This window comes from Anarhichas minor, unplaced genomic scaffold (genome assembly GCF_050575085.1).
Source record: "Anarhichas minor isolate MPS153535 unplaced genomic scaffold, ASM5057508v1 ptg000071l, whole genome shotgun sequence".
NCBI lineage: Eukaryota > Metazoa > Chordata > Actinopteri > Perciformes > Anarhichadidae > Anarhichas > Anarhichas minor.
The window spans coordinates 1496044-1506788 of NW_027466517.1; the positions used below are offsets into that span (position 1 = coordinate 1496044).

Here is a 10745-nt window from a genome sequence, read left to right on the forward strand (position 1 = left end):
CTCTTCTCCTCCTCTCCTGTGCTCCGCTTTTGATCCCACAGGGACTTGGAGCCTTTACATTCCAGTCATTCCAGCCGCAGCGAACAATCGGCCCTCAGTTATTTATTCGTGCAGCGCGCAGCTTCGGTCCGCTCAGTCTGCTGTTGGCCGTCGGTGCGCTCACACACACACAGACACACACAAGTTACGTTGCATGGAGGAAAACGGAGGAAGGAACTTGTGGACATTGTTGAACTGAGCACGGACTACTTTGGAGATCACGCCACCGTTTACCGTTTCCCGTGTGATGAGACGATAATTTGGTAAGTGTGTACGTTTTGCTCTCCTGAGTTCATCTTTTGTCTTTGGATGTCGGAGAACTAGAAGTCGCGCGCCATTGTGCGAGGCGCAGTATTGCCTGGCGGATTAATGATGCAAGTTATGTTTAAATCCCGATGGGAAACTCAAATTTATTTATTTGATCTAGTGAAGAGCGCCGCCTTTACTGAACTGCATCCTAATTTTCACATATATTCAACATTTTTAAATAAAATTTTCTGATCGATTTAAAGCCTCTCAGTATAGATTGTTATCATATATACTTTTTCATATTTCACATATTCCAGCATGTTTCCTGTAGGACGACAGTCTTGGTTTATACATCTTTTTTTTTAGTTTCTGTCAAATTTGGGTCAATCAGTCTGTTTGTCTGTGGGAAGTCTGTGTTGTTCATAGTGATCGTATTAGTATTAATTACACTTGTGTCTGGCTGGAGAGAGCTATGCCTTAAAGTGTGTGGGCAATAAAACTGGATCTGCACTGACATCACTGACAGGGGTATTTCCAGCAGCAGCTCATGCACTTCCAGCTAAAGTCAGTGTGTAATGTTGGCTGCTGTCTGTGGCTCATAATTGAAATATGTATTATTAGTAGTAGTTTTGATGAGAACAATGGGGTTAAGGAAGCCTGAAACAAATACTGAGCTGATAACATGTATATTAATGTTTTTCCTTCAGGTTTGTGACGTGCCCTCAAACTGCCACCTCAAGGCTGTTTTTTTTGCCTATTTCCCACTGACTGACATGAGAACCGCTGAAGGCTCATCTGGAACGGTCCTGCACCGTCTCATCCAAGAGCAGCTCCGCTACGGCAATCTGACGGACACTCGCACGCTTCTGGCTATCCAGCAGCAGGCCCTGCGTGGAGTCAGCAGCAGCAGCGGAGGCGGCGGCAGTCCTCGCTCCTCTCTGGAGAGCCTGACTCAGGAGGAGCCCCAGTACATGCAGATGTCCACGCGACAGGACCCCCAGGGCCAGGAGCACCAGGGGGACTGTGTGCACTCTGAGAGCCGCCTGTACCAGCTCCATGGAGAGGAGCTGCCCACGTACGAGGAGGCGAAGGCCCACTCCCAGTACCTGATCTCCCAGAAGGGGCAGGCAGAGCAGGAGGGGCCCGGCGTGGATATTCTGGGGAGCCGCGGCGAGGGGCAGTGGGATTTGAAAAGGGAGCATGCTCGCTCCCTCAGCGAGAGGCTCATGCAGCTCTCTTTGGAGAGGAATGGTCTTAGAGACAGTCTGGCCATGAGCACCTCACACAGCTATCCACAGCTGCATGATAATATTACAAACGCCTTGGCGGCCGACAGGCAGGCAGCCCAACAGTGCGTGGACCAGCGTGGGCCGCCCCCGGACTACCCTCTGTTCGCCAGACTTCCTGGATACATGCTCAGCCACTCCCAGGAGCATGGGCAGTACTACAGAGACCCTCCTCCCCCCTTCTACTCACAGCATCACAGGTAATCACAGCAGATAAAGTAGGAGTAGGACCATTTGGTTTTGGATGTCAGATAAAACACGGCCAAGCAAAACGGCATCATTCAAGCATTCCAAAGGCCTCGCAGGTTTTCAGCAGCGTTGTAACAAGTTACTCGTGTCTTTCCTCAGCAGGTACGCATCGGCTCAGTCCCAGGTGGCTCCCAACAGCATCACCGCAGCCCCTGGCAATGGCTCGGCTCAGACCGAGGTGTTGGTGCGGGAGAATGAGTGGCTCAGGAAGGAGCTGGAGGCCCACACCGAGAAGGCCGCCAGGCTGCAGAAGGTGAGAGAACAAGGCGGTTGCGATGAAACGCAGCTGTTGGCTCCCAGAGGGTGTGGAAATCGTAAAAAAAAACAATACTTTCCTTGCCAGTACATGTCGGGGTGATGAGCTGTCTGGCACATCGGGAACAGGTCGGGAACATGCACGGGTGGTTCACTATGTGGAGAAGAGTTTTTTTTTTTTTAAATCATATTTATAGTAATGGATTGCGACATTTTAGAAATGTGCTCTACCGGTTAGGTGTTGGGGGTTTTCTCACCTCCTTTTGTCTTTCAAACATGCTGGCATATTGCCATGAAAGGAGATAAATGCCTTCGACACTTGGGGACTCACAAGTGTTCGCTCAGGAATGTTGATTCCCGCTTTTCAGTTGCCATTTGCCTGTAAGCAGTAAAGGGAGAGAGAAAGGGCGTCATTTGTGCAGATGAGTAATTGGCCTCATTGATATTAACAACTGAAACAATAACCACATTCCAGACAACTAATGGGGATGCCTCTCCCACAGACTAATCATCTTCCTCGCGTTTTCTTCCCAGTTGGAGCTGGAGATCCAAAGGATATCTGAGGCGTATGAGACTCTGATGAAAGGCTCTGCCAAGCGGGAGACTCTGGAGAAAACAATGAGGAATAAACTAGAGGCCGAGATTAAGAGGATGCACGACTTCAACAGAGATCTGAGGGGTACGGACCCGTTTGTGTGTCAGTAACTCGCAGTCAGCCTTCAAATGTAACCCAGTGTGTGTGACCGTTTATTTGTTTCCCTCCGCGCAGATCAGCTCGACTCAGCCACCAAACAGCGGTCGGCCAGGGAGGCCGAGTGTTCGGACCAGAGACAGCATGTCTTTGTTAAGCTGCTGGAGCAGAGTGAGTTCATGTCTGCGTCACTCTTTTAAATTCTTCTCACAGCGTGGCTCATGACAGAAAAGAGTTAAGGATCTATGTTTTGTTTTTTCCCCAATCTGATTTGACAAATCGCACTGCGGCCCTGTGCAGGAGCGTCATTTCCCAGTGGTTTCCTCAGGGTGAGGTGGCTGTGGGCCCCGCATGTCGGGACTCAAATGGCTCTATCTCCAATGTTAAGATTCTTGGCACTTAGACACCAGCTATTTTACATAGCTTTAGCAAATGTGGTCTGGATTCCAGGAATTTATTTTTTAGGTATTTTAGGCACACACACCATCACTGCTGACTTTCCTCCTCAAGGGGAACTAATGAGTCTGGGGCTCCGGGGCGTCCCGGCCCAACTCAAGATGACCCCTGGCCAGCTCGCTCTCCTTGTTTGGGCATTTCTTTACCTTCATGATCTGCAAGAATATTTCTTTACTCCTTCCCTGTTCTGTGCAGGGATGTGCTGTCAAGTAAACCCAACGATCATATTTTTACTCATACCATTTTCATATGGATGCATTTGTGAATGATTTTCTGACAAATGTTTTTTGTGTTTTTGCCTCATTCGACATATCTCCCAGTAAGGGTTAGATTACCTTGCTGCTGGGATAACAGTTGCACTTTTCCGGGTATTTTAAACAGCCGTGCGATTGTTTTGGGCCTGAAGATCAAGATCAATTGTCCGTCTGTTTTTCCTGGAAACGGTTATCTAGGAACAACAGGGGCAAAGCCTCGATTAAATTACAATAGTGGGATGTGTCCTGTATATATATTTTTTTGTTGCAAGGACCCCTCGAATTATATTTTGAGCTGCTTGTTTACTTCACGTCCCTAGAAGCAATCCAGAGCTTTTCCCAGTACAAAGCTATGCCTGTGTGCATAAGTGGATAAGAGGAAGTCTGCATTCCCTCCACAGGCATGCACTGGTGTTGTGTAATCAACCCCCTCTTTAAAGTGGCACAACAGATAAACTGGCTTTTTCCTCATTTCAACACGGACTGGCTTTTAATTCGTAAATGAGATTAATTGAATGATAATTGCGAGTTTACAGTACAGCTAAGTGGTTGTGATTAATTTTCAATGTGGTCTGTTGTTGAACCGCGTGCCTTGAAGGCGGTGTGTGTGAATGTCTCTTTTTGGGCCACATTCCATTCACATGTAACTCACTGAGCCACTTTGTTGACATACAGTATACCTTTCTTTAGCATTCATCTGACCTCCTCTACGAGGCTGCCCCCCACCTCATATATTCCAGGATCATGTCACTGTTACTTTTACCACCATTCACCTCTTCTCCCCCCCCCCCCCCCCCCCCCTCTCTGTGTCTTAGATGAAGAGCAGCAGCGGGAGCGTGAACAGCTGGAGAGGCAGATACAGCAGCTGCGCGTCTCCGGCGAGGAGGGCCAGCGGCGACGGGAGCTGCTCGAGCAGACGCTGGCCTCGACGCAGGCCCGCAACCGGCAGCTGGAGGAGGAGCTGCAGAGGAAGAGGGCCTACGTAGCCAAGGTGGAGCGGCTGCAGAGCGCGCTGGCTCAGCTCCAGGCGGCGTGCGAGAAGAGGGAGGAGCTGGAGCTGCGACTGCGCACGCGACTGGAGCAGGAACTGAAAAGCCTTAGGGCACAGCAGGTGAGGGGAGGAAGTCATCACGTTTCTTTTGTCTGTAACTTAAAGGAATAGCTCAACGCTTTGGAAGATATGCTAACTTGCTTTCTTGTCAAGAGGTAGGTGAGAGGATTGACGCCACTCGCAGGTCTGTGCGCTCAATATACAGCCGGGTGTTGATTAGTCTAGCTTAGCATAAGAAGGGGAAACAGCTAGCCTGGTTTTGTCCAAAAAAAAACATATAGCATGGCTGAAGGCCACTAATTTACATTTCATATCTTGTTGATTTAATCCACACAAAAATGCTTGTAGGCGGTTTATTTGTCTGTGGACAGCCATGCTAGCAGTTTCCCCTTACTTTCAGTCTTTATGCTTAGCTAAGCTAACGACTGCTGCTACGTAGCCTCATATTTAGAGTACAGACATGAGAGTTGTATCAATTTTCTCATCTGACTCTCGCCAAGAAAGCGACTAAGAGTATTTTGCAAAATATCAAACTATTAATTCAAATTAAAGGTGTTTGTTTCCTAATGTTGACAACAGCTGTCTATTATCTTAGTCTCAGAGACAGGCAGCTGACCCCATGGCTTCAGAACCGAGCCCCTCCACGTTGCAGCAGCAGCTGAGGGAGAAAGAGGAGCGCGTTCTGGCCCTGGAGGCAGACATCACCAAGTGGGAGCAAAAGTACCTGGAGGAGAGCACCATGAGGCAGTTTGCAATGGACGCAGCTGCCACTGCTGCAGCACAGAGGTACGACAAAACATGGAACATCTTGACTGTTACAATGTCATTGAAGTTTAAATATATATATATTTTTTAACATTCCTCTATTTTCTTTGCAGAGATACAACCATCATCAATCACTCACCTCGACATTCACCAAACAGCAGTTTCAACGATGACCTGCCTTTGGCGAGTCATAGGCATCAGGAGATGGAGAACAGGTACACACATCTGTCCGCGTCCTTGTTAGATACTGCCTGCTTCTTTTTATTTGGGTTTCTGATCTAATGAGGTCTTCCATGTGTTTAGGATCCGCGCACTTCACGCTCAGCTCCTGGAGAAGGATGCTGTGATCAAAGTCATCCAGCAGCGCTCCAGATGGGAGCAGGGCAAGCTGGAGAAACAGGGGCTTCGTCCCGCCAGGTCCGTCCCCTCCATCAACACCGTGACCAGCAGCATGGAGAGTAAAGGTGAGAGCGAGATGTCTGCCCCCCTTCATGCAACATCCGAGGAATTTTGAATCCGTAATGACACATGCTATCAAGGGACAACTGGCACACTGGTCAGTGTCGCCAGACAGAATGTGCACTTCCTAAAAAAAAACGTATCAGACACGACCTTTTCCTGTCCCTCGAATGGACAACGTGTTTTTAAATTGGAATGCATATCGTCTCTCACTCCAGAATAGCCTGATCCAGAATAGTCATGGGAAGAACCCGGCGGGGCAGATGTTAAGCAGCGGGTAATTAAGCAGCCTCCTCTCTTTGTCCGCATTCGTAGGAAAGAGCCTCTCGGATGACCAGACAGGCGCCGCTGCGCTGCAACCCCGGCCCCGAGCAGGGCCCAGGGCCCCGAGCCGAGACTCCAGCACCCAAAGTGACGAGGCCCTGCTGGAGCCTGAGATCACAGCAGAGCCTGAGAAGCTAAAGATGTCTGAGGTGATCTCAGCAGCTACAACTGGTGGGTTTATTGGTATTCAACACCCAATCACCACCACACAAACAACTGTTCATTCTAACAGGCAGCCCTTTGATCCGTGTCCCATTTGACCACTATTTAAAGTGTAACCAGACCCAGGATCAGGACACACTGAGGCTGCACTGTTGTCGCTAATGACTTTAAATGAAACAAGGCCGTGTGCAGCATTGCAAATAGCCGGCATTGCAGTTGTATTTGCGTTAGCATACCAAGGTTGTTTTTGTAATCTGCTAATTTTATCTTCCCTGCAGACACCTCGGAGGAGCCGCTCAAGACATTCAAGAGCATCAGCAGCTCCGAGGCAGAGGTGGTTGAAATCCTCATTTAATATGACTTCAACGGCAACATAGACTTTTGGCTGAGGTGTCGAAGGCCTTCCTCCACGTCTGAGTAAAGAAGGGCCAGTTTGCAAGCAGACTCAAACATGCAGAGACCAGGATGTGGTGCAGTTTTTGGTGAGGAGAGCTGAGCTTTCCACAATTCACAAACTCTGACATTTGCCTCAAGAGTCTGAATCCTCCAGGGTACCTAGACAGTATTCTGCACTGTGATAGGAACTTCTTTTTTTTTCTGCATGTTACTTGTTTTTTTTTGTGATGTATTGTATTTATATTTGTAAACGCTGCTCATATTGTGATGTTACTTTTTATGTTTGCGAGGTGAGAAGAACCAGGATCACTTGCTTCGCTCCGCTCCACTTAAATTATGTGATTTTTATGCTCTCCTATCTGGATTAAGCGTGCAACCCTTCTATGTTTGGTTGGGTTTATTTTGAAGTTCCAGTAGCGAGCCTGTTACCGTGCCCTCTGAAAGTAGTGGGAATATTTCTAATATAAGCATCCTCTGTGTATCCATACCATGTTTGGGGATTATGCTGTGTAACAGAACGACTCCAACCTAAATTAACAGTTGCTCTTCTCTTTAAAATACATTCGAGGCCCCTGCTCACGCCTCAGAGGAAGATTTAGAAACTTTGAAACTCTCTTAAAAAAAACCCTGCAAGGATTGACGGGCGTCGCACGGGGGTCTAATTTTCCACATCCCGGGTTAATGTTCGGGGGCCCCGCATGGCGACTGCCCAGCCTTTTAGCTCCCCTCCGCTGACACGCCGGAGCTAATCTTCTCACATTCCCTCGCTGAGGGAATGCTCCCTTTAAAGAAAAAGGCTATCTAAAGTCTGACCCCTCGCCCTTGTTAAAATGGCACGCATTCTCCACATGATTCTCTTTCTGGGGCTGTTTATTTGGTCTGAGTCGGTGGTAGCTGGTTCTACCGCGAAACGGTCAACTATAATTGGCCTGCATTTGCTCCTCTATTTGTTGTCCCCATTCCTGCTCAAGTATCTCACATTTCTGTGTGGACTGTGTCCTTACCACGGAATCTTCTATTTATTTCTCCCTGCATAGTGTCGGATCACTGAACACTGCTGAATGTAGACTCCTGTTTTCCCGGACTGTTTCCCCTTTTGTATTTAACTGGAATGTGCCACAAGTCATCCTTGGAGGGGGAATACCGCTAAGCTAATATGTTATGCTAGAGTTGTCAGGTTCCATCTTGACAACATTATCAATGGGAGTATTGTTTGAAGTCCCACAAACAGCACATGAAATCTGACATTTGACTGGTATTCCCCTTCAAGCTTTTTCACCACATTTCCCGTCGCAATGCGTTTGCTGGTCAATGTGCTGTGACAGTTTAAGTTAATGTCCCTTCACTTTTTTTTTGGAATGTGTTTACATGAATGGCTATTTGAAGTGAGAGAAGTTAATATATTTTGTAGTTTTGTTTTTATTACTTTTATTTTTGTTTTGTTTTCTGGTGCCAAAGATGTACTCTACTTTTAAGTTATAACCGATGACAAATCCAGAAGGTCCTGTTGGGTGCCTTGCTTCAGCTGGTTGACCCATTTTGATGTTGCTGTGAACTTTTGTAAAGGTAAACATTTGTATGTATACCTTAACATTTCACTGTAATAGATTAAAATTCTTAATATATGTCTGAAAAGGTTTTCTGTTATGATTTGTTGCACTGGTTTCAATACAGTATGCATTGGATTGATTACAAAAACCCTACTGAATGACAGCAAGATCCAACAGATGAGTTCAGTTAATCCAAAACAAATCTGTCGGCTGACTCCTAAAAACCCAAATAAAATGTACTAATTGTAAATGTATGTAATGCACCTTAAATGTTAGGCAAGCCTATGTAACTTTGGGATAACGCATGGGGAAGCCGGAGCTAAAACACAGTGTAAGAGTCAGAAAATGAGTGAGCTTACTCAGTAATGTTTAATGTAATGTTTGTAAGCTACACTGCTTTCTGAAGTTGGCTAACAGTAGCCACTATGAGATACTGGTCATACCAGACCAAGTAAGGCTGAGGAAGAGCATTAGCTTGAAATGTCACTAATTTACATTGTTTGTCGCCTTTGAGCACCATTTTTGTGTATCTCTTTTTGTGTATATCAAACTATCACGTTTGAGTAAAACATCGTAAATTCCAACACGGCCCCTCACCGCAAATACAATATCTTTATGACATTCATCCTCGCCACTACTGACACGACGTACCACTCGTGATCTTTTTTCACACATACACATACAACAGTGCCGTTGTGCTGGGATCTGTACATCAAATCATTAGTCATTTAGCAGACACTTTTATCCAAAGCGACTTACAATTCAGAGTCTATCACATTTCTACACCGTAGACACAACTACGGGAGCAATTTTGGGGTTAAGTGTCTTGCTCAAGGACACATTGACATGCGACTAGCAGAGCCGGGGATTGAACCGCCAACCCTCTGATTGAAAGACGGCCCTGCTATCCACTTAGCCACAGTCGCCCCTGTGCTGAGCAGCTGGTCTCATAAACAGAAGATCTTGTTTCACATGATGTAGTCTTTCAAACCTGCCCAACTTTATGTTTTTATGTGTATGTTGTGTGTAGTAGACTTCCAAGAAGTTGATGCGCTCTTTAAATGCAAAGATTCCCCTGTAAAAGACTTTTAATGTAGATACGTTTGCCTTCCTTCTTCCCACCTGGTAAGCTTGGGATGGCATTCCACAGATGCCACACATTTTCCTCCTGCTGCTTTTACTTGTTGTAGCGGAGTGCCACTTTTCTCAGCTCGGAAAGGCCGCAATAATAAATCTCCATCTGCTGAATGCCTTATTTTTTTCTTCTTTTTTTTTCAGCTGGGACACATGTGGCACCTTGGCGTCTGTAATGTGCCATTATTTTGGTCCCCCGTTCGTGCTCAGACAGATCACATTTCAGACGTTTCCTCCTGCCACTGATGTCGGTACATGTAAGTCGAGAGCCCCCGCCAAACTGTGGGAGAAGTAAGTGGGTTCTGTAGGTGAAAGGTTATGATGACGTGACTCTGGTGCAGTGCAGAGTTTGAACAGTGCCATGGAGGGAGAATCATTCCTGGGGACGCTCAGGTGTCCTAAAAGAAAGAAAAATGCAATTCATTCCACACACACACACATCTAGGAGTCCTGCAGGAATGACTATGAATGTTGTAATGACTGTTGCATTTATTTATCACCTAAATTTCACCACTTTGACTCCCAGCAACTGTGAATGTTTCTCACTTGGACCACAGCATCGGTCATGGCGGATCAAGAGAAGAATGTCAATGAGGTTGTTCTGAGATAAAGGAGATCAAGTTGTTTGTGCTCGGTAAACTGTAGAGTCATGTGAAAATAATGTGCATTCTTAACATGCTCTCCTTACGTACGTGCCCTGCTTATGTTTGTCTTGCCTCCACATTTATTGTACTTTTCAAGTCATGGGCCACTTGTATCGAAATGTGAGTAAACCCTTGTGTCTGGCAGCAATAGAGGGGACGATTGGCAACAAATCATCTGTCTCCTTTCGGGAGCCTTTGGAGAACATTTTGCACTAAAAGCCTGTGCGAAATACTTGGAAAAGAAATAACTGCGGAGCTCTGTGTTTTGTCTTAATTTCCATGGAGATTCCAAAACGTCCTGCTTGCAGCAGTCATGGAATGTGTACCCGCCCCCTTAACTTTTCCACATAAATCAGGGCACCGTCCTCTAATTTTAGGGCTGTTACTGAGATGAAGCGAACCCTCTCAGATAGCAGGCCACTTGCAGCAAAATGTTTAGGGCCATGTTAAATGCGACATTGTGTGGCTGGTGAGCCAAAGGAATGAAGTTGTTTTGCTTTGGGTGTTGACTGTGGCCGAGCAGCAGCAAGAGAACCACACCTGTTCTGCTTTTCTGCAACCCCCTCCATCCACCTCCCCCTTAGAGATAAACCAGTGTTTTAGCGTCTTTCGGCTCATTGTTTTTGGTTTTGCGGCCTTCACTGTTTTGGTTCAGTTTTTAGAAGCAGACAGCTGTCTAAAAAAAATAAAAGTTCCACAAACTCGCTGTATGCTACCTGCCGAGACCAAGTGGAAACCTCCGCTGCTGAGAAATTAATGTCAAAAGTGCCAAAAACGGCAG

At 46.6% G+C, this 10745-nt stretch overlaps 1 protein-coding gene across 2 annotated transcripts; it reads left to right on the plus strand.

Annotated features, from left to right (window-relative positions):
• Positions 1–42: 42 nt before the first annotated feature.
• amotl2a (angiomotin like 2a) lies at positions 43–8271 on the plus strand. Of its 2 annotated transcripts, none has more exons than XM_076079273.1 (11): positions 43–302; positions 996–1774; positions 1923–2076; positions 2613–2757; positions 2848–2940; positions 4295–4590; positions 5126–5316; positions 5409–5510; positions 5599–5759; positions 6070–6249; positions 6519–8271. In XM_076079273.1, exons 2-11 carry the CDS (start codon positions 1062–1064, stop codon positions 6593–6595), a joined length of 2112 nt encoding a protein of 703 aa, XP_075935388.1. In that variant the 5' UTR covers positions 43–302; positions 996–1061; the 3' UTR covers positions 6596–8271. The 2 variants fall into 2 exon arrangements, with proteins under 2 accessions (XP_075935388.1, XP_075935389.1); XM_076079274.1 differs by having other exon boundaries at positions 1926–2076.
• Positions 8272–10745: the final 2474 nt, after the last annotated feature.